General features: G+C 44.9%; 1 protein-coding gene across 1 annotated transcript in view; it reads right to left on the bottom strand.

The window, feature by feature from the left end:
- Nucleotides 1–24,698, bottom strand: part of SND1 (staphylococcal nuclease and tudor domain containing 1) — a 407,329-nt gene that overhangs the window by 85,474 nt on the left and 297,157 nt on the right. Inside the window, exon 16 of the mRNA XM_035021050.1 lies at nt 11,569–11,678. Within this exon, the coding sequence (XP_034876941.1) occupies nt 11,569–11,678 (110 nt within the window). The remainder of the gene's footprint in view (nt 1–11,568; nt 11,679–24,698) is intronic.

The raw sequence follows: 24,698 nt of genomic DNA, 5'->3' as shown, positions 1-24,698 counted from the left end.
CCTGTGAAGGGAAGAAGCTGATGCAGGCTGCTGGTAGTGGTGGAGGGTCCTGTTGGGTTTTACTTGCATAATCTTCCCCTTCTAGCTATACATTCAATGCCAAGACCCTCTTCTGGTACCATTAGATAGGATTCCACTGTATCGAGAGAAGGCAAAAGGAGAAGAGGGAGGCATTATGCTAACTGGAAAGAAAAATGGCACAGTAAAGCTGTTTCCAATTCAACTTTTCATTCCTAGCTCAATAGATAGCTTTTGTTCTTGCTGCAGTGACTGTCCCCAAGGATTCATCTTGGGTCCTTTTCTTGTCCTGATTAACACCTAGATCTTTCTTTAGAGCTCGTGCCTGGCACTCCATTATCCTCTAACCCTCCAATTTAATAAAGATCAAAGACAAACCTATGGCAATCTTAGACTGCTGTGGCCACGGTAAGGCGGTACGGGGACAAAAAAGAGCAAATGCTATTCCATCAGAGGGTAAGGAAGCCCGGGCCAGCTAGGATCTAGATAGGTCATCCCTGTATCCCTCATTTTCAACTCACAGTGACACCAGGAAATGGGAAGAAAGTATAGAGAGCCCTGAGTATTGGCAGATCATCCTCGAAACACTCGTATGGCAGTTCAACTGCATGGCAAAGGTACTCAAGCCATTATTTCTTAGATGTCTATGTGGCATCTGTAGAACCTGGGCTCTTGGTGATGGCTGGCCGTATCTGTCCATAGTCAAGTCTAGAAGAGTCTCTGTGCGCAGGTTAGGACTCTGTGGCATTACCTCCAGACCTTTACTTTTCCACTGAATGTGACACTGCCTACAAAGAGATTCTGACGTGGAGGACTACGCAGAAGCAGAGGCAAAAAGACCCTGTTTCTTTAGCCTTTCTTCATAGAAAAATGACTGGCTAACCCCTGATGGTATCTAGACAGTTTTTTGAGAACTTAGATCAAGGATGGCAAATACGTGCCAAATCCATTCAATGGGTAGTAGCTCCTAGGAGCCCTGTTTTGAGAAGATTCTGAGCCCTAAGCCAAAGCAGTGCTAAGACTGGAAAGGTCTGCCATGGGTGCTAGATGGGGCAGGGGGGGTATGCGTATTTGCCATCACTGGCTTAAGCAGACAGGACTGGCGTGTGGAGAGCACAGGCGAGGACTAACCATGGTTCTTTGTTGATTCTAATATAATGCTGCTCCCAACACACATGCCAATGACTAGCCTGCCTCCCTACTCTGGGTATCATGGTTTGTCCACAGTGAAGTTCCAGTCCTAGATTTTAGCTAAACTCTGAGAGAAGAATTTTCATTCATAAGAAAAATAATGACACAAGCTGTCGCCGAGCGTTTACTATTTACAAGGGCACCAGTCCTGGGAAATTTTCTATATATACGTGACTTCCACACCAACCCTCGAGAGAAGGTGCCTTCGCTGTAGGTGAAGGAGTTAGGTTCAGCAGCTCCGCTGCACTACGCAACCTTAGGAGCACCATTCTTTGGAGTTCTATTATACACTGAGACTGCCCTGGATTTAGAGAAACTAAGGATCATGTCCAAGGTCATTCAGTAAATGGCGAAGCTGGAACAAGAGCGCAGGTCTGACTCTGCACATGTTACTAACAGAGTTTTTAAGTGACCAGGAAGGGAAAAATGTCCTTACATGTTCTGGATATGGGTCTAAGGATGAACTTACCCCTTCCTGAATAAGTGACACGTGTTGTTTAGACCAGGTTAGGGTATCTGCTGTTAATTCTCAAGCCTGCTCATAATCTTATTTCATGCACCACAGCATTTCATAACAGACTATTGGTCACTTTCATTTCCAAAATCCATTTAAGTTCAGCTGACCAGAAACTGTCACAGGTGGAGTGGCAAGTGGGAAGTTCATCAATAAAGCCAGATTTGGTACACAGAGGATCTTGTCTAGTCCTTGGCAACAGACACAAGGCTAATGGCAAGAAGAGGGCAAGGTTATGGTTGACTCATCCACTAGAACAGTCACTACTGTGTCCTTGGAGGAGTCACGTGCGAAACCCCAGAATGTTAGTTTTACCTGGAGAGCAAATGAAATGTACAATCTGCTTACTCTTTGCTGGCAGCTCTGGCAGCCCTGCTATTGTATATTAAGGGCTGTGTTCTAAAAAGATATCAGTTGAATTATATAATTCCAAGGAGAAGATATTAACATTCAGGCAGTGGGTATGTCTGGGAATAGTTAGGACAAACTGAAAAGAGAGATATGATGCCTGAAGATTCCCAAACATGCCAAGCATGAAAGCTCACACTCAAATCTACATGGGTGTTGGGGTCCCGTGTGAAGCTCTTCTGGTAATAAAGAGAATGGGGCAAGTCTGCATGAGGTCATCTTTAGTGTGGAAAGTAAATATGATCTGCCAGTCAGAAGATATGAAATAAAGAACTATTTTCCAAATTAGGCTTCCAGAAGGAAATGGACAGACTTCACAAATAAGGGATTTAATCTGAAAAAAATTTGGAGCTGCTTTTCTATTATATTAAGGATATTAGCTTCCTCCCCCACCCCCCTTTTTCTTTTTTAAAGAGAACCCTTACACCAAAGCTCAAGAAGCAGTGAATATCAGGATGACTGAAGAGGTAAGACAAACCAGGAATTATTTCTAGGGGCATCTGATACAACTAAATTAAAATAAATAGCACCCAGCTCTCCTAGCACAATCCTTACCTATGAGGAGTCCAGAAATCTCTTATCTCCTGATAGAATTTTTCCATTCGTTCTGGGTCACAGGCTCTACATAGCTATACAGAAGGTAGACCAGGATGTGCCTGGCAATAGCTGTGTCCACAGAGATGGCACATAAAGAAATTTATGTCAGACAGGCAGATAGTACTGAATACCATAGGTGGCAGGAGTTCTGCTTAGCAAAGCTCTGTTTGAAGGATCTTCATGACCTTGTGTTCGTAATGATAATCTTGTAGTGAACTAATAAATGCATTCTCCAATGGCAATCAATGCCCACTATACTCATTTCCAGGCTTCAAATTTTTTTTAAAGATTTTATTTATTTGAGAGCAAGACAGCGTGAGCACAAGCAGGAGGAGTGGCAGGCAGAGGGAGAGGGAGAAGCAGACTCCCCGCTGAGCAAGGAGCCCGATGTGGGACTCGATCCCAGGCTCCTGGGATCATGACTCGGGCCGAAGGCACATGCTTAACTGACTGAGCCACCCAGATGTCCCTCCAGGCTTCAATTTAGATGAGGTTTAAAGCAAGTACTGTGGACCAATCTAGTAGAAGGATGCAAGAGGAAGTCATGTTTGAGCCTTCTGCATCTTCACTCTCAGACTGATGTGGGTCAGAAGTAAAGGTGGAGAGGGAAAAATCAGTCCAGGGACCCACCTCGGCATTGCAAAGGAACCTGCTTATGGAGGAACAACATCTGTCAGGTCTTAGGGCTATACTTCCTAGTTCCTTTTTCCTGGTAGGAACAAACTGAACTGGCAGAAGAAACATCAGTCTCTTAAGGAGTTTATAGTAATAAGGACCAATTCCCCAGGGAAAGGAAGAATCCCTCTGCTGAAAAGGATTTTCTTCCCTGAGACAGAATTATATCCTTGAGACCTTCCCTACATGTCCCCAAGGAGGCCAAATCTCTTGTGGCCCTAAATCTTATTCTGTCCCCAGCCCCAACGCTGGGATGTGAACACTAGTCTCAGGAGGGCAGTGAGGCCTATCAAACTTTACCAGTCAGCCTGTATGACATAATTACAGGTAATAGGATCTTGGCCAAACCAATGAAAAATTAGGCCCAGCAGCTATTTCAGAAGAATGGATGCAATTCTATGCTTGACTGGCTATGAAAGTTCCAAGCAGAAGAACAGGGAAACAGACAACAGCCTAGCTGAGCCAGCAGCTTTGCAGCGAGGAATCCCACTGCAGCCAGACACTGTTGGTGCCTATCAGCTCATGCTGCTGAGCTAGTCTGGGGAAGGCTACTGGTGACTGGTACCTGGGGAGTTTAAAAGCTGGCAGGGGAGACCCAAGCAGCCAGGGGATGGGAAAAACAGGGTGACAGGACAGTATCCTCCGTTCTTCATTTTCACCTCACCTCTTCTCATTGTGATGCCATTTTCATTTAGGGGCTGGAATGGGAATTGAGGGCCTCCCTTCTAGGGCTTTTAGAGATACCTGGCAAGGGCCAAGAACCCAGAAATGAAGGGGCTGTAAGTAGGGAGGTAACAGCCTAGTATTCACGTGGTACTTACAGCCTATCACTGAACAAGAGTTGGTTGACTTAACTTCAAAATAAACCCTTTGCCTCATTTAATAGTTTGATCCACAAAAGCAAAGGATGGGAAATATACCAGGGAGGGAAAGAGATGAGTAGCCTACTGGGAATATGATGAAGGGACACTAATGATTTCTATTTGAACAGTAGAAGTTTTTCAAAAACACTCACATATCATGATCTCATTACCTTTAAGTATCTTGGCTGGAGAGCTTGGGAGACCCAGGGATGTCAAGGTCCCAAAGTAAGAGCAGAGTCAGGTCTTGGTAATGCACTTTTCCAACGAGAAGCTCCTGACTTAGCAGCTGTGTGTCCAGCCTCAATACTCCAGTCTTCCTCCCTAACCCACAAATGCTGAGCATAAAGAGCTTTCCCAAAGAACTACAAAGGCAACAAAAGAGCAGGCCTTCTTCCCGATCTCTAGAGTTAGGTCACAGGAAACCAAGTAGTGGATTTAATGAATGTCTACCTATTAAGCATCTCTTATAAATTAGGCAAAGTACAAAGAACACAAAGACAAAAACATGGATCCAGTCCTTGAAAAGCTTACAATCTGGGGGGGTGGGGGAGACTGACACATAGATCCCTTCAACGTCATTGGTCAGTGCATGACAGATGTGTGCACAGGACGCTATGGGGACCAAAGGAAGGGCATCACACCCAGTCTGGGAGATCATGGAAAACCTTCCCAGAAAAGGAGGTGTATCTTGAAGGATAGGTAGGAATAAGAAAGCAAAGAAGGGGGATGGTTGATATACTGAGTGGGGAACTTGGGCTGATCTAAAGAGTGGGAGAGATGAAATGGAATGGTAAATATGGGGAACTGTGAGAATAAGGTCAGTGAAATGAGTAGTGTGTAAGACATGAAGCTGGAGAGGTAATCAAGGATATATGTAAACTAAGGAGATTAGACTTTATCCCAGAGGCAATGGGGAGTTATATAGTTCTAAATGATGCACTTACTAGATACGTCTTTTAAGAAAGATTAGGAACATGGATATATATGATCAAGCTGAAATGGAGCAAGATAGGTCAGAGTGGAATCATTAATTAAAAAAAAAAAAAAGAAAGAAAGAAAAAAGAAAAGGAGAAGGAAAAGGAAAGCCCACAAAAGTCAAACAAAAGATGAAGCAGGAATCAGGCAATCGAAAGATGTAAAAACTGTGACAAGAAGAGAACAAGTATTTTGGAAAGGTGGCCATAGCAAATCCCTCGGATCCCTCTGGAGTCTTGTGAGCATCCAGAATCAGACTCAGTGGTTCCTTAGTGGAGATGAACTCTCAGTTTAACTGCTGGATCTTTAGGGAAGTCCTTTATAAATTAATTAGGTCCAGATATTTGAGGGTTGAGAAAGGACATAATACTGCTAAAAGAATGACCACATTCTAATAGAAAAATTGGCAAAATCTGGGGAAGAAAAAGCACCTGATTTGGAATGTAGACATCTGGGTTTTGGTATCTGCTCTACAACAAGCTCTGTGAATAGAGGCAGGTCACCGTGCATCTCAGTTTCCTGAACTGTGACACTGGGATAATACTGCTCGTGTAGGTTTGCTCTGAGATTACAATGAAATATTGTATATGAAAGCACTTTTACACTAGAAAACACTATGTAAATGGAAAACCTGATCACTATTAAGAGTGATTTTTCCACTCTTAATTTTCTATTTGAGCCCCCTTCAAAGAAACAGCCTCTCATGGAAAACAAAGACCACTGGTGGGGGATGAATCATCAAGAGTGTGTGGTGAGGTATGAGAAAAGCCTTAGCCTCCCAACAGCCCTTAACACCTCAGAGAGTTAAGAGTGGTTTAGAAAGGTGACCTTACTGCATTCTCTTTTCCCTGGGCAGTGGCAGAGGTAATCTAGAATACGGTGTTCTTTGCAAATGAGTGAAACGCTGTAGACAGCTGGCTCTTCCCAGCAGGTTATTCGTGGCTCAGCGAGGGTTACGGGACCCAGGGACAGTCTGAGAACAGAGTCTCGCTGGCCTTATGGGCACCAGGTTTCCTTTACCCTTCTGGGTTTCCCAGTGGCTTGAACTATCCTTATTACTTTCATCCAGAGATCTAACTTTGCTATTGCTCCTTCTCCCATGTGTCTCCTGCCCAGGGAAGGGACCTGCATGGGCAGACGGGAACAGCAAGGGTGAGGGCACATACCACAGCACTATGGGGAAATGTGGACAAGCAGTTTCAATGGTAAACTGCTTGGACCGTTTATTATCTTTCTCAGACAAGATGCAGCACACTTGGTGGTAAAAACAAAAAACAAGAAACCATTTTTCTTTTATTCTAAGGTTTCTCTCCCGAACAGCTCTCCATAAATACACACCAGTATTCACTGCCAAGTCCATATTCCTCTGAAACGTAAATACATGTTCTTCAGATAGCAACAGTTCCTTGTGATCTTTTGTGCATCTTTGTTTTTAAAAAAGCGGGGTGGTGGGAGCGAGGGGATCCAGGACTATGCCCTGGCCACTGATACCTGCAGCAGGAGCTCCCCAGGGGGGCATCCTCCCTTTTGATGCCCGCAGGAGAAAGGGAAATAGGTCAGGGCAGCAGCCAGAGTTTTCAGCTCAGGCTGTCCAGCACGAGGACATTTTCCAGACAGCAGCAAAGGGTGATTTCTGAGATCTCAAGAGGACAAAGGGGTCACTGAGAAAGGTCTTGGAAATGATCACCAAACCTCCTACATCCCAGCTCCTGCCCCAGGGAAATGTACCTCCCAGAGCCTGGCACTGTGACGAGGGTTAAACTGTGGCACTGATCTCTTTTCATGCCTTAGAGCCCCTTCTCTAAGGGTGCAGGATTTCCTGACAGGTGTGAAGAGATCCCATGTGACTGTTTTAGTCACAGGAAGGGCCTCAAAAGGAAGAGGATGGCTTTGGATTGCTACATCAGTGTTTTAGACAGGAATACCAAGGCAGGAAAGAGTCACTCAGAACCACACGATTAACTGGAGCTCGAAAACTGAGAGCATGCACATTTAAGCCAGTTATCTACCCATTAGCTAACGCTCACCACTACTTCTGGGAAGATGCTAGCAGTGGGCACAGTTCCCCATCTGGGAAGCTACACCAGATCTTCCTGTCCTTGGCAGTGCAGAAGAGAACTGCCTGAAAGAGGCAGCTGTACTGCGGGAGGGGGGCACACAAGCTCATGCCGTCCAGTGGGACACAGCACTCATATAGCTCACAATCACAGCTACAGCAATGAACACAATGATCTCACTCTGCGCGGCCCAGAAGGAGCCCAGCCTGAGGCAGGGGACATGATAGCAAACTGTCATTTTCAGGGCTGCAAGCTATTTAAACCAACCAACTCAGCATATACTTACTGTATAGCAAGGGTCAGCAAACTTCTTGTGATAAAAAGACAGATAAGTAAATATTTTAGGTTTTGCAGGCCTTATGGCCTCTGTCATAACTATTCAACTCCGCTGTTAAGAGGATGAAAGCAGCCATAGACCGTAGTACATAAAACAATTAGTGTGGCAGTGTTTCAGTAAAACTTTATTCACGAACACCGGCAGTGGGCCGGATTTGCCCACCCCTGTTACATCCTAACTAAGTCAGGCTGGAAAGAACTGTTGAGCTGATTGGATTTCCTCTAGAGTTCCTTGGCTGCTTTGGCCTTCGAGGCCACAAAGGGTCAGGTAACAAGCTGGTATCTAAAGTGCTCTTTTTCTTGCCCTGGAGCAAGAATGCCAGAACACCCAGACCCCTGACCTGGAACAGTCTTCTCAGACTCCTAGCTCAGGGAAAGAAACAAAAGACAACTGGGGCGCCTGGGTGGCTCAGTCAGTTAAGAGTCTGCATTTGGCTCGGGTCATGATCCCAGGGTCCTGGATTGAGCCCCGCATTGGGCTCCTTGCTCCCTCTCCCTCTGTCTCCCCCCGCCCCCGCTTGGGCTCTCTCTCTCTTGCTTTCAAATAAATAAAGCTTAAAAAAAAAAAAAAAAAAAGACAATGGGAACTAATGGCCAAGGAGGAGGACCACGTAGAAAAATGAAGAAAAAGAAGAACTACAATGAAAGGTGACAGGAAAGACAGGAAACGGGGCTGAGTGGTAGCCAGGAATGTCAGTGGTTCCGTGCTAACTAGTGTCACTGTAAAACACATTTAAGGAAAGCAGGGCTATCAAGTCTCCAGACAATGGGGACCATCTGAAATGTAAACAAGAGACTTGCGAGAGACTCTGGCAGGTTCCACATGAGGCTATGGGATGGAAAGACTACAACACTCTCTTTACCAAAATAGAGAAAGAAGAGGCAGCAATTACTGCTCTGGCTACCCAAAGCCAAGACAATGCAGTCCTAAGCAGGGAGTCAGGCACCTGTGCCCCAGCTTTGTGTCTGCTCCCCGGCAGGGGGGCTGCCCCAAGGGCAGTGTCCACTGTAGGCTCTCCCCCATGCCACACCCTTTCCCAGTCAGTTTTCAGGTTCACGCATTTGAGTCGAACTTGATGGAGGCACCGCTGTGGGATCAAACAGGGAGCCCAGCACATGCTGTGAAATGACGAGATCTGTGTGCTTCTCCTTTCCTATATGATACTGCAAGTTTCAAGTAACTGGGAAAAGTAGGCAGGGGACAGACAAATGCTGGTCAAAGATAAGATACTAAAAAAGAAAAATTTAAAGGGGAGGGATGGGACAGGATCAAGGACAATCACATCATAATACCTGATTACCTGAGCTAAAGCTGATTGTCAAGGGAACAGGCACAAGGTACAAAAAACCTGTTCAACCGGGGCCAACACGGCAGCAGCTCCGCCCCAGAAGAGCACCCGGAGTGGGGCACAATGGAGGCTGCCCTGAAGGTAAGAGCTACTGGGTGCTAGGCTGTGAATCCACACTCAGGCATCCAGACAATTACACAGTACTTTCTCCTAAGGGTGGGGGGCGATCTCTGCATCCAGGAATGCCAATTCATCAGGCTTTTCTAGATCCTTGTGGGGTAGGAAGAGGGCCAAGAGAAATGTTCTCCATGACAATGTATGGAATAAAAATACAGGTAAAAGTAAAGTGAATAAACCTAGAACAAAACAAAAACTGCTCATCATTCCTACACTGTTCAGAAAACAGTTTTCATATATATAATGAAGGGAAATGCCCAGGAGAACAGGCCAGACTGATTCCTTTAGTAAAAACTTCCAAGTTATCCTGAGTTTAGGCCATACTCCTCTTTCCTCTGGATAAAGATCCTTCAAAACAGTCAGGCCAGGTAATCATATAAGCAGCTGAGAAAATGCAGAAAGTTTCTATATCAAGAGACCCCAACTTGGGGCTCTGCAAGATTGGGGCACTACAACCAAGAAAGCTAAATATCAAACCTGGATTAGACTAAGATCTGCAAACTCACATGCCAGGGGCACCAAAGAAGATGGGGGAAAATTTATCTTTTTTCCACAATCAAGTATCAGCAAACATACAGACAAAGGGAAGATCATAGTAACTAAGAGAGTAAAAGAGCTTTGGGCCACTGACTCCTCTTAGTGGTCAGTATTCTCTCTGACCCCGCTTGTGCTTTTGGATATCATCGGTGGGCCAGAAACACGATCGGGTAGAAAAGTGGCTGGGGAAACAAGAGTTGAAAAAGAAAGGGAAAGAAACTTTAGGAAACGTGAAACACCAGGGGAAGACGGCGGTGAGAAAGGGGAGGGCAACACAGAAGTGGGGCATGGCAGGGAAGTGATGAGAATGTTGCTAACGGAGGTCTCAGGCAATCCAAGGAGGGCCTTTCCTCCCTCCATCCAAAGCACAACCACCGAACATCTGCTACCTCTGTGAGGTCTTTAAGTCACAGACCCTGTGTGGACTCACTTGCTTTTTCCAACCCAGAACTGCTCTGTAGTTCATTATCCAAAGGCTCACAAAGAGGAAATACTAAAATATCTGCCCCTTCTACCTAAGTACCATGCCCCAAATTACAACAGTTACTGAGAGACAACTGGAGTTTAGATTCTTAAAATACTTCTCTAGCAGGGGCCTATCTGTAACTGTTAAAAATTCAAGCTACACTGTGCAGTTACAAAATAGAGGGGAGGGGGAAGGCACTTCACATGCCAATATGAGGAGTTCTTCTTCACAAACTCAAATGCATCTTACCAAAACCAAAATAGGGGTCAACGTGAGACTGAAGAGACAACTGGGGGTAAGCACTCGCATCTCTACCCCACTGTACAAACGGCCAGCAGAGCTGGTGCAATGCCCAGGGAGCTGCAGTTTGTTCTTGGGAACTGGAACCCATAGCTCTTGAACTAAGAATTCAGGACTCCTTTTGCCACACCACTTGGTTTCACAAAACGGGAAGGTAAGTGCTGAAGAAATCCCAAAGAGGCGGCAACCAAAAGCAAATAGTACTGCTCAGCCAGAAGTCCAAGAGGGGCTTTTCTACAGGCCAGGGCAGTCCAACGCAGTATCCTGGGCTAGCTTGTTCTCTTGTGCCTCTAGTGCCTAATATATTCACTGGTGATTCAAACCAAAATGAGAGATGCTGTAGCTTATGAACATCCCAAAGCCCACACGTCTGATCTCAAGGATCTACAAAGACCCATGAGTGAGCTAACCTCCTGGACCCCATAATCTTTTAGCTCTGTGCATATTATGATATTGCATGAAAGCTGAAGGGACCCTATGGGTTTGATTGTAAAAGAAATGAGGACAAAGGCAGATCTAAAATCCTCAGCCTGAGCCTGGCACACTCCCCCACTGTTCCTTTCTTGTGCCCACCTAGCAGGATGAATGACTGGAATACTCCTGGAAAGAAGATGGATCAGTTGACTATGACTTGATAAAAAATTAGCAGGTAGATGGGACACCACGGCAGCTGAGAAGCTTAACTCCTGCCTGCAAGAGCTAGCTCAACAGGCAGAAACAGAAATACAATTAAATTAAGTCAGAAAACCCGCTACAGAAAATGCAATTACTCAAAGATACAAATAAATGTTCAAAGAAAATTGGCCCCTGACAGGGTTAGTCAAGCTTCTAAATCCAGCTGGAGGCAGGCAGCTCAGGCTAATTCGCCAAGGAGGAGAACTGCAAAGCTGTAAGCCCTCTGCATTAGGATGCTGGCGAGGTGGGCTTGGTGTTTGCCACGTATCCCAGGATGCCAATGGTGAGGGGTGATTTGGGGGTGCCTGGTCAATGATGCAGGGCTCAAGGAAGCAGGCTGTGGGCAGACCTACAATGGATGGTGGATGTGGAAGGCTGAGCATTGGAAAAAATGAGAGACTGATTTCTGATGTGGCAGGAACACATCAGGCCAAGGGAGCCCCATTTTCTCACCCCTCTTCAGACAAGAAGCAACCATAAGATGTCCCACCTCTCGCTGCAGCACCAGCTCCTTGGTGAAAAGTGTTGCTTCCTCACTGAAAGGCTCTCCTTCCTGCACCAAGCCTGGGAGGTTCCGGGCTCCTCTGGGGCATTCGATGCCTGTGTCAGGAGAGAAGGAGAATTTGTGATGAAAAGGGGCCCAGAAGGCCTAGCGCCCCTGACCCTTCCAACAGGGCAGGACTTAGATCAGAATGCCATCACGTCTGAGATAAGGGGGACCAGAGAGAAAAACCAACACCACCAGGGCAGCAACAACGAGGGGCTCTCAGTCACAGCAACTGGGAATTGTCAAAAGGACCTGGGGAGTTCCAGATAAAGACGTGCAGGGAAAACAGGCACACCCAGATGTGGGATGCACCTCCGTCCTGTGCTCCTCACTCCTTACAATCCAATCGTCTCACTGTCTTAACCATCATTTTTATAAATGGCTCTCTCACCTAAATCATACTGCTCTCCCCAGCCATTCTGCCTCCCAAGAGCCATTCCAGCTGACTCTTAGACATTTTCTCTTTACCATCCGACTTTCACGTCAAATTCACAAGTGTTAATTCAGTGTCGTTTTTCTCTTCATAAGCTTCCCCCACTGTCCTCTGGCTATAGTCTGGACAATAGTACCATCAGTTTTTCATTCAGAATGAGAAACAGAAGAAAACTGAATACTGATGAAGTATTAGGTGTCTGGAACCAGACAGACCTGGATTCACATCCTAATTCTGTCACTTGTTTGCTTTGTGACCTTAGCCAAGTTACGGAACCACTCAAAGCCTCAGTTGTCCTATTTGTAAAACTGCTAGAATAATGTATCTATACCCTCACTAGGGGAGCCTAGGTGACCTAGGGGAGATTATGTACGTAAAATATGCTGTAGCATAATGCCTGGCATATGGAGAGGTATAATACATTTTAACTCTTATTGTTTTACCATTATTAGTAGTATTATTGCTTGTAGTAATCACACATGCTCATAACCTCAGTTGTCTTTCACTCCATACCTGGTCTGTAAGACCCCTGAGGATCCCGTTCTTCACACTTCTTTATATCCAAGGACAGTCTTTTACACAACACAGGTGCTCACTAACCAACTCAGACTGCCTTTTCTTGTTCCCTTTGATTCAGGCATTAATTTTGCAAATGTATTTATCATTAACAGTGGTCACCGGTGACAGACCATGAAATATGTCACATTTTGACATCCAAGTTACTTATAAATATATTTCCAAAAAACTCATACCGTAGCTGTAATTTTAATGCAAAAAGCTGAACGAGGCTAGAGACACAATGAGAGGAAATGATCAAAGTATGGGGGAGGATATATTTAATGCCCAGATCTCCGAAGCACTGCTGGTCTCTGCTGCTGCAGCATAAGGCAGACCCAGGAGGTGTTATGTCGTACTTACAAGCAGCCTTAGGTGCAGGTATAAAACATCTGGCACAGGGTGTCGAGGCTACTGCAAACACCTGCCAGGGAGCCTTTGGGCGAAGAGGGGCCACCACTGCTGGGACAGAATATACATCTCTTCTGGATGCAGCCAAGTGGCTGCTCATGTTTCTGGCCACATGGTCAAGGATTCAAGGTCATGAAGCTCAGAGGAAAGGGAATAGTTTATACTTTGGGTTTTCAGAAGCTCAAGAACAGAGCCTTCTCGCTAAGCCTCAAGGTCTCACAAAAGGAATACAGCACATCAGACAAAATAGCAGCGAGGGAGAGCAGCAGAAGGCCTGCAACCGCAGCAGGCCTGCACTCGGGCTGGTGGCCAGGGCCGTTCTCCCACCGAGGTGCACATGGGGCAGCGGAGGGCCTGGCCCAACTGTCCCATGGGCAAGCAGATCACTGGGGCTGCCTCATTCTGGGCACTTCAATGCCAGGCTGCTGCGAGAAGTGGAACTGAGTTTTGTAAAAGAGAGCAATAAACTCGGAGCCAAAGAGCCTGAGATTAACCTTGAAGGGAGAGATGGGGCTAGAGTAAAACTGAATGAAAGACAGCTCATGATTTCTACAACATCAACAGCCAAAAACACGTTTCATTTTATATCTGCAAACTAAGCAAGAACAGAACTGTCAGAGAGAAAAAATAAACAATTCTATTGAACTTTTTGGCCACATACCCACAGGTAAAGCATTGCTGCAAAACAAGAATAACGTTACAATAAGTTTCCAGTTTGTTTCTGACCTTTAGCAGCCATTTGGGTGGGGCTGAGGTGGGTACTGTTGGTGGGGTGGTTATGAACTGGGGACTAGAACCGGGAGGAAACTGGGACAACTGACCGGGCAGCAGGAATTGGGGGAAAGACTTTTCATAAAAAGGGCACAGAAGATTCCTGAGTCTCACTGGCTGAGTAGATGTACCCATTCTACTCTGCTGTCATGATCTTGGTATTCAGAAATCTCAAGAAATCTAGACATCCCAGTAGCTCTCTTTGAATCCTGGGAGACCACAAAATGATTTAAATCCCGAACACAAGATGGCTCAACAAGCCCAGGGAGTTAAACAGATCACGCTGAAATGGCCTCAAAATGTCTTTCAGGAGAGAGACCTCTGGGCCTGTGGTGACCAAAACCCAACCACTCCATGCAGACTCAGAGGCAGAGCAGGGCCTTTCTTAGGCTGCCCCTCCACCCACCAGCAGCTGAGCTTCAGCTCTTTAAGAGGAGGAAGCACAAGCACGTGGTCTCCCTGCCCCTTTCTGAGTGGAAAAGAGTAAACATGTCGATGCACATTAATTCCTGTCAGGCAGGCAGGCAAGAGAAAGGAGAGGGAATAGAAAAGTTGCTTGAGAACAAGAGCATTATCTCTGCTTTTATCATTTACTCCCTTTTCTTCTGGGCTGTCTCTTACTTCCCTGTCTCCTCTGAAGTAACCCCTTCACAGTCAAAAACCTCAGTCAAAACTGTCACATCTCAGCTCAGGACAGACAGGAAGAGGCTGTACGTTAAAAACACATCCAGTGGGAGTGGGAACCTGGGTATGGGTGCTATGGGAAAAACAAGAGGTGTAAAATGAGTATTTACTGAGTACCTTCTCTATATAAATAGATAAAAAGCCCGAAATCACAAAGCTACTAAGTGGTCTATAGGAACCCTAGACTGTCAGATGCTAAAGCCACTGAGAAAAAGTCCAGTTTTGGAGTTCACAACATTGTAACTAGAGGGTGTTATAACCTATAACAGAGATTAGGTAGGAGTCCAGGGCCTGGGTCCTCCATGTCTCGTTGAGCAGGTGAGCAGGCTCAGGGAGTCCAGGCATAGCTGGTGTTTGGACATAAAGTGGAGGGGCGCTGGGCACTGGGGCCGCCATGGTAGCAGTTTCCATGCTCAGGAATGGGGGAACTGCTAGGTGGTGGGGGAAAGGGGGGTGGGGAACGCTGCCAAAACAGGGCCTGGGCAGGGAGAGGCAGAATGTACTTCTACAGATAAGGAACTGTGTAGTTGAGTGTTTTCAAACCTTTAATTTTATTGTGACCTATATATACATTTACATATGGGTATATAACTTACATATAACGAAGTTTCCACAAAACAATGGTTAATCTTTACTACATGTGGTATGTTCAGTATCTCTTCCATTCGATTTCATTAAAGAGCTGAGAGGCCAGCAACTGCAGCAGGCCTGCAGCTCGGGCTGGTGGCCAGGGTTACGGTTAAGTGAAATAAGTGAAATAAAAAAGATGGTTATGACATTGAATTAAACCTCCAGTGGATCAAGGCCCTCAGCTTGACACTGGTGTAGACTACCTAAGGGGTGAAGACAGAAGCCTGGGAGGGCCCTAATGGCCCTCTTACAGAACTCAAAGGCTACAGTGAGTGCTTATTTATCAGCTTCTGGACTTGCTTTTGTGTCCCAAGGGATCAGGGGACAGGGCAAGGAATACTCTGTCCACTAAGACAGGAAAGCAAACAAATGTTAACATTCTAAAGCCAGGAGGACAGCTGTTGCTGCTGACCACCAGCTGAAGGAAGACACATACTGTCCACAGGAGGTGCTCTGCTCGGCCTGCCTTCCCCAAGAGCCTGGCCAGTAAGTCGACCCAGTCCCCGCTGCACCTTTATTCTAACAAGGACTGCACTACTGGGCTGGCGTCCCTGGTGTGCTGATCTGTTACCAATACGAATAAGAGAAAGAAAAGAAGAGAAAGAGTAAAGAAGAGAAAGAGTAAAGAAAAGAAAAGAGGGCAAGAATTAGAGAAAACAGACCAAGGGAAAGAAAGTTCGGCTCTCAGAAAGCGACGCCAGGCCGCAGCTCAGCACAGGCTGACATGCAGCAATGCGGAGCTCCCAAGACTGTAAATATAAAGTGAGGTATCACTGGAGTTCCAGAAGCCCTCCCCAGCCAGGTGAGAAAGTGCCTGTGATTCTGGATCGTGCAAATTACCCCCACTAGCTGTCTTTCCGAGAGCGCACAGTGCAGTAGTGCCTGAATAAGGACATACAAACTCCGCTGGGCTTCAAACACCACAGGTGCAGGTTAACTGCCGAACTTACTCCTGACACACTTACAAGCCATTTAAAAAAACAAAAACATTTTGTTTAAAAAATAAATTACAATAAAAAAATCCCATTCTTTTTTAAATTTTATTTTATTATGTTATGTTATCACCATACATTACATCATTAGTTTTTGATGTAGTGCTCCACGATTCATTGTTTTCGTATAACACCCAGTGCTCCATGCAGAACGTGCCCTCTTTAATACCCATCACCAGGCTAACCCATCCTCCCACCCCCTCCCCTCCAGAACCCTCAGTTTGTTTATCAGAGTCCATAGTCTCTCATGGTTCATCTCTCCCTCCCATTCCCCCCCTTCATTTTTCCCTTCCTTCTCCTAATGTCCTCCATGCTATTCCTTATGTTCCACAAATAAGTGAAACCATATGATAATTAACTTTCTCTGCTTGACTTATTTCACTTAATCCCAAACATTCTTAAACATTTTTCCTTCCCTACTATGGAGTGTGCCAGAATGAAGAGATACTGTACCCTATGGGGCTTTTCAACTGATGTCCATGAAGGGAAGATAAGACAGACACCCTCGCTCCTAATCCATCTGGCTCCTTGACCTGTTTAAAGCCCTACAGATCTATCTGCCTGTAGCTAAAAACCCATTATTTTTCATATCTTTTTTAATGCTTTCTGGGATATGATGGTTGCCCAGGACGACTTAAAATAAAAAAGAGAATGTGCCTGACTTTGTATGGTTTAGGAAGATAAAGTACACCACTAGCTATCAGCACATCATGGTTCTGGTTTCTGCTCTTCCACTGACGAAGTATGAAACCTTTCTGGGCCTCATGGCCCGTCTATAAATTAATAAAGGAACTCCAAAGTCTCCCCTGGAGATAAAATCCTACAATTTTGGCTATGCCCTTTTGAGATTCCTCACCCAAGGCTTGACTCCTGGAGTTCAGGGTGCCCCCTTTCAAATTTAAAATGCTGGGCTATAAAGCATTCTATTAAAAAGAAATTATACATCCAGAGACATTGACTGACTAGGTCAATTAACACCAACACTTTGGTCAGTCAGCTTTGGAACAAGAAGTACAAATTCTTGTTAATGATACGATAATGGCTATATAAGAGATTCTACTGATGGCTGTGTGAGAGTCATGTATCGCTCTGAATATTTTACATTGTATGTTGAATTTTATGATAATTAAGGCTCTGGGCTCAAAGTGTGTTTGCGTTTTCCTTTATTGGGAGCTAAAGGGAAATGTGGCAAATCTGCCTTGGCTAGAAGTGACACTTCCCAATGGCACTTTGTCCAGCAAACAAGAGATCAGGCATTAACTAAAGGAAACAAAACTCTAGTGGAAACAAAAACTAGTTGGAAGCATTAGTCAACGGTGCTTACTTCATGTCCAGCGTGTGTGCACTACCGCATCGGATGCTACCGAGGGAAGGGCACAGGAGGCTCGCAGACATGATCCTAGGATACATCAAAATGCTGCAGTTCACACAGTACTTTCCCCTCCATTTCACACACACACACACACACACACACACACGCACACGCACACGCACATCAGTGCCTACTCTGCATTAGGCACTGTGCTGGAAGCTGAGCACTCAATGAGAAAAAGAGGACTTTATGCCAATAAAGCTTAATCACCAGCAAGAAAACATTCTATCCCTCTACCACTGCATAAGGCCTGACTGGTGACTGAATTTACTATTAAAACTACAGATTGCAGAATGCTAAGAAATAACATGTGCTAACTGGACTATGGTAGACAGATGCATGTGTGTCTGGGAGACTGTTGGTAGAATGTACTAGACAAGTCAATCACGGGGCTCACCATGCCAAATCCCTTGCTAAGGCATCAGGCAACTACGTTCTCTAGCCCTTGACCCTGGCCTCTGTCCTCTTCTCACCACAAATTGGGGAGGGAGGTCAAAGCTGAAGGTGGGGACTGACAGGGGGCCGGGGGAGAGAGGGAGAGCTGAGGCCACACATGATTTGAGGTGGCCAATCTACAATCAGTCTGGCAGAGGGAGAAGAGCTCTGTCCAAATAGAAATGGAAGAAAACGGGTGAGCCAAAAAGATTCTCTTTCTGGAATTTGAACCCAGCAGTGTGCAAACCATAAGCCTATCAGGAGCCAGAGAAAGGAGGCAGTAAGCGGAGGGGACCAACTGGCATCCACACTGGAGTACTACCACCAGAGTTCTACTGTGGAGGGCCTGGGGCCACTGCAAAGCCATAGTCAGCCTCTGGGTGCCAAGAGCTGAGACACTGGACCTTTAGATTTTTCAGGGATGTTCCCAGAAATCTGCTCTTTCCCTTACTGCTGCCATGAGCAAGCCTATATGACAACCTGGTATTTGCAACCCAAATAAAACTAAAACTAAGTTGCCTCTTAGGCTGGGTACTGTGTCACTCAGATTTTATTCTTTCCAACATCCAATACACTGCCTAGCATACAGTGGCACTGTAGATCCTCAAGAAATGCTGAATAAGTGAGTATTGGTGAAAATACTTCTGAAAAGAAGTAAATACACAGAAAAGGAAATGGCTAATGAACTGTCAGGGTTAATGCAGACGTTATGCAAATACCAGGAGAGGGGCCAAAAGACTCCCTGACTCCGTACATCCCACTTTCTCATGGTTACATAACACTTTAAGGAAAAAAAGGCAAGCACAGCTACACCCATTTACCCCACTGGTCTTTAGCTCGGCACACTTGGGAGTGCAGCTGAAATAGAGAGAGGGAGAGGTCAGCGCTGACCAGCAACGCCGGTGAGGCCTGAGGATGGAGCATGGCAGAGATGCTCAGTTTCCATACAACAAAGGAGGGAAACCATCCCCACTTAGAACCCCATGTTCTGCTATGGGAAGCTGTGTGGCCACATGGAAACGCAGAAAACTGGAGCACATTTCAAGGGAGCAGTGGAAAATGACTCAGGGGCGGGGAGGCCTGCCTTTAAAGGAAAGATAAAAGGTGCTAAATCTGTACAGTTTGGCTAAGCGGTGACTAAGAGGGTGACAAGATAACAATCTGCAAATATTTGAAAGGTGTAAACACGAGAAAGGAGGGAAAATGCTTAGCTGGAGAACAGGGGGTGTAATTATTAGGGGAAAGAAAAATCTGGACAAAATATCAGAAAAACTAAGCGTGGGGATGACTACTGGGATATAAACAAGCTTCCCAGTTGAAATGAAAATGCTGCTTTTTGACCCTAAAACTGAAACGTGGCCACTAAGCCCATCCCTCTGCTTAGGAGAAGCAGCCAGACCAGGGAGCTGTTATTTTATTTTCTACATTTTGGGAAAGATTTCTTGAATAATATTCAAATTTAAGTATCTCTGCTTTAAATGTTATTCCCTGAAATTTTAATGCATTTTTTTGTTGACTGAACCAGACAAAATGGCTGTCCTGGTGGGACTTTCCGAACAAACACTGGCTTTATCTGCCAGTATGTGCTATGGCCCTGGCTGACAGCAAAAGTGGAGCTGGGTATAGAGCCGGGTGACAGCTGGGAAAGGAATGGGAGACTACACCATCTTATCTAGCAGGACAGCTTCATCCTTTGCCTTTAAGACCCTAGGTAAGAATGCTGTAAAAGTTTCCCAGATGGAAACTGCAGACACTTCTCCCTTCTTTTTAAATACACAGTCCCTTGGAGTAAACGTCAAGGACAAGGCAAGGCACAGAAAGAACACCGAAATAAGCTTCCTGTCACACTGACTGCACTCCAATACCTTTGCCTGAGTTCCTGCTGCTGCAGCTAGCCAATTTATAATGCACAGACTCTCAGTAGAGATTTTTACCCCCAGATTCAATTAGTTCCGTTTCTATACTTTCCCTTACCATCCTCCCCCTCACCATCAAAAAACAAAACACAAATTTTAAAACCCCGCTACGTACAGAGAATAAGACACTTAAACTCTGTATGTAGCCTAAGAGAAGTAACACTTAACTATGTCCAAGTCAATTTCAAAAATTCTTTGGTGTTAACAACATTTAGACAGCTATTTCTTCCTTGAGCATCAAGAACAAAATCCAGAACTCTTAAGCCAATGGCACAAAATGCAGAGGCAGACAGGCCATCTGCCTAATTTTAAGGAATGTAGTTACCACCTGAATATACATATAAGACCAAATTAACAAATCACATAGTTCTCAGAAGCGTAACACATCTCATGCACCAACCTGCTCTGAGTTCTCTTATAAGCTTTAAATCAGAATTAATTTGGAGACCTCAAATTGCAAATGCTGTCAGTGAATCTGTTAACAATTGAGAACTGCAAACCATCCCATTAGGGCCAGCTGGTCCTACATTTCCTACAATGGCCCAAAGAGCAAGGCAAATGGTGGACCAGTCGGTTCCAAAGAGTTAGTTCTACATGATCTGAGGCCTCAACTCGTATTTAAAAGGGTCAGAAATGAAACAAGGATTCTGCATGGTCTCAAATTCTTCTTTCTCTCTCTCGTTCTCTGAACTGCTATGTTGTTACCACAGGGGAGGCAGCATCTTGTGGGCCAATTTTGGAACATGTCACTGCTAAAGCTCTTTCAGGCATCAGAATAAAGGGATAAAAGAAGAATGAAGGGATCCTAATTAAAGGGATCCAACTCCTCAGGTAATTGTAGTCAGGGCATCAGAACTGAGTAAGAGCAGAGACTGAAGCTGTTTTTAGTTCATAATTCCAATTGTTAAGGGTCGACTTTTATTGGGTTGTTCTGATTTGGTAATGTTTGATGCATTTGTTGAAAGACCAGAAGCTGAAGTTAATTGGGAAGAGAAGCAATAGGACCCAGTCTTCATAATGTGATGGGAACTGCAGCTTCCTTTGAAGAAAGGAAGGGGGTGAAGGGGAGGCATCTATAGAAAGGAGGTACAGTAGTCCCCCCACCACCCATGGTTCCCCTTTCTGCGGTTTCAGTTACCCATGGTCCACTGTAGTCCAGGAGCAGACGACCCTATTCTGACGTACTGTCAGAAGGCCAGTAGTAGCCTGATGCTACGTCACAGTGCCTGCGTCATTTCCCTACTTCATCTTATCACGTGGGGATTTTATCATCTTACATCGTCACAAGACACCTGAGTACAGTACAATAAGATACTTTGAGAGACCACATTCACGTAACTTTTATTACAGTATATTGTTGTAACTGTTCAATTGTATTACTGCTGTAAATCTCTTATGGTGCCTAATTTATAAACGAAACTTTGTCATAGGTACGTATGTACAGACAAAAAAACCCCACAGTACATATAGGGTTGGGTTCTATCCGAAGTTTTCAGACATACACTGGGGGTCTTGGAACGACTCCTCCGTGGATAAGGAGGGACTGCTATACGGTGCTTGGCTTTAAACATGTCTTAAGTTTCTCTGATACAAGTCATGGGCGTATAACCTCTAAGACAGGGTTGCCTTCTCAGGTCTTATCTCTAGCTGCTGTTAGCCTGTTAATGGTGGATGACCACTCTGGCTTACTGGAGGTAAAGTAAATGCCAGTATCTGGAACACAGCTGATACTCAACAACTGTTTTTGCTAAATGAATGCCAGAGATGTTAAACTTAGCAGAAATAGATGCAACAAACCTGTTATAACAATGTCCTATTCAGAACACTTGGTGAGTTCATAAGGAAATCTAGTAACTCTTATTTCTAGGACTCTAAGGCAAGTGGGTGTTAAATGCTAAACCACTGCCCACTTCTAAGGAGGAGACGAAGAAGGGGTGGCTTAGAGGCCTTCTATTGGATTTCTGGCTCTAAGTCCAGCCAGGCAGTGTGTAGATTTGGCTTCACCAAACTTGATTTATCAGTGGCTTTAAGACACCAAAGAATCATTCCCAAAAGGGAAAAAAAAATTTCAGATGGAGCTGGTGCAGCAGATAACAATCGGGTCAGCATCAGAGTAACCTTTTATAATTCTCCCTGCTCCAGAGCAGGATCTGAAAACAATGATTTTTAAAGGGAGGAAAAACTCTCATTGATTAACAAGACCGTTTCCTCCCCGTGGCATCCTAAGAGCATGGCCATAAACAATCTGGCCAGGCTGTCTCTGGGGGTGTTTGGGGGGGGAGCGGGTTGGAGACGGCAGGCTGTCTGCTTCCCAATACACATATTTGTTTTGGGTTTGCTGTAAGCAGCAGCTGCAATCATATCACCACCAGCTAGGAGAGGAATGAAACAGGCGGGTGTAGGAGAGAACTGTGCCGATCCCCAATTGTCCCCTTGAGTTTCTCTTCAGAGCCCGTATCAAAACAACAACCTCATATGGACGTTATATAGAAAACAAGGCACTGGAGTTCACAAGCAAGGGTCACTCACGATGGTCTTTCCAATGACAAGAAAGCAGCTCCAGCTTTTATGTAACACCAGGGCACCATGGCGACCGCACCCAACAAGCACAAACCCCATGTCTGAGCAACGAGGAGGAGTTGGTTTCTATGAGAACCTCAACTTTTGCTTTTTCTGACTTATTTTAAACACGTAACTTTATCTTTGAATCAAATAAAACTTAGATGTATTTTTTTCCCTTTTCATTTTTGGCACTGAAGAATTCTAATCTTGGTCTTTTAAATTCCATGTTAATAGATAAAGAGGAGAATATTATACTGTCCAGGCTGATAGAGAACAGCCACTGGGTCGGGAGAAAGCCATAGGAAATACCCACATGGGTCCTGCAAGTACAAGCTTCCAGAAGGTATTCTAACACACACACCTGGCAGCCGAATGTAAAAGCTACTTACTTGAATAAATTTAGAGTGACTTTCTAAACCAAGCTGTGTTGTGTTATTTGAACAAAATGCTTCTGAGATGTGTGGAGTATACTTCCAATCTATTGCCCTTCTTGAGTCTTCACTCAACAGAAAATTGTTCTGAGCTTCTCCTCAGAGTGAAATCTAAATGTCTAGTGATCAGTATACTCCGCTAGCAGAACTGCAGCAAAAGAAACCAGCTAGTGTCAGGAATACTAAGACCCCAAACCAATGGGAATGAATAAAACTCTGGCAGAGAATCTCTCACTAAGAGCCTTTACCTTACTAACGTAACTTAGCAATAAATAAATAAAAAGAAGCAAAAAGAAAGGAATTCTGAAAGGGCAAGGTTAAGGTTCTTCAAGAGCACAGGCTGATCTTGACACATAAGTACATTCTATCCTTGAAAAGTAGCTTGAATTCTGGGCTGTGGGCGAAGAATGGCTTTATTTTTTATTTTTATTTTTTGGTTAGCATAATGTAAAGGGGTCAGCAGACAACTTCCTGGAGACTAAATCCAGCCTGCTGCCTACTTTTGTACAACATATGAGCTAAGTAAGAATGGTTTTTACATTTTTGAATGGTTAAAAAAAAATTTGTGACATGTGAAAATTACATGAAATTCAAATTTCAGTCTCCATAAATGAAATTTTACTGGAACAGAGCCACGCTCATTTGTTGTCTATGGCTTCCTTCATGGCACAACAGAAGAGTTGAGTATTTGTGACAGAGACTATCTGGCCCAGAAAGCCTAAAACATTTACTATGTGGCCCTTTCTGGGAAAAGTCTGCCAACTCCTGCTCTAGGGAAAGCTGAATGCTGGTTAAGAGAAAACCTACCCAAGGCAGAGTTCAACTTCCCAGGACTAGAACATCAGAATAGGTGGCAGCATAAGAATATCTTAAATAATAAAAACAATACTAAAAAAAGCCTACAGTCCTGTAACAGAGAAGGTCAGAGGAAAGGAAACATGGCTCAAAGGAGAGTGGCTGAGGCAGCTGACATGAACCACAGGCGTATACCCTCGACCTTCCTCTCCTGTACCTCATTTTAGCAATGTCCCTCTCCTATACGTGTGATCTTTCCCCTTTACTCCTGCTTTCCTCCACCAGACTCCGATTTCCCCACTCAAAATTTACACTCCATAAGCTCTAAACTTGAAGTTTTCAGAGTTGCCATTCTTTGTTCCTTGCCACAATGGTTTCTCTTCACTCCCTGACAATATACTTGCGCTATCATACTTCTTGTACAGAAAGCCTTCGCTCCCATGGTTTTGTACTCAGACTTTATCTTTCTACTAAAACTACTTGGAAAAGTAACCTCATCACTCACCAATCTAATAATCTTTTCTCAGCAGGAGCCCTACTAGATCTCTACATGGCATCCAACACCGTGCATCTGTCCTGTAGTGCAACTCTTTCCTCCCTTGGCTTCTCTTGACTGGTGTCCCAGCTGTCTGGGCTGCTTGTCTTGACTCCTGCCTTTGCCCTCCCTAATGTCCCGGACCCCTCTCTTTCTATGCTCTGCACTCTCTCTGGGAAGGCTCACCCTTTTTCATATTCTCCATCACTGTGATCCTGCAGAACCTACAGACTATCCTCTAAGCCACAGACCCAAACCCAAATGGCTCACAGACACATTCCCTGGGAGGTCCTGCCAATACCTCAAACTCAGGATGTCTAGAACCAAACTCCTCTTCCCCTTCCCTTGTCCCCTCTTCTGGTTTCAGTACTACCATCCAGTCTAAAAACCTCATCTCTGATTTGTCCCTACTTTATCTACATGACTCAATGGCTTCTACCTCTTGTCAATTCCAGGCATTTCACCTCCACACCTGTTGTACAGTCTGTTGAATCCTCTCAACCGTCAACATCCATTACCCACTTGACAGCCCCTCAAATATGTGAAGACAG

This window comes from Mirounga leonina, unplaced genomic scaffold (assembly GCF_011800145.1).
Source record: "Mirounga leonina isolate KUSES-001 unplaced genomic scaffold, KU_Mleo_1.0 Mir_174, whole genome shotgun sequence".
Taxonomy (NCBI): domain Eukaryota; kingdom Metazoa; phylum Chordata; class Mammalia; order Carnivora; family Phocidae; genus Mirounga; species Mirounga leonina.
This window is presented reverse-complemented; position numbering and strand designations above follow the sequence as displayed.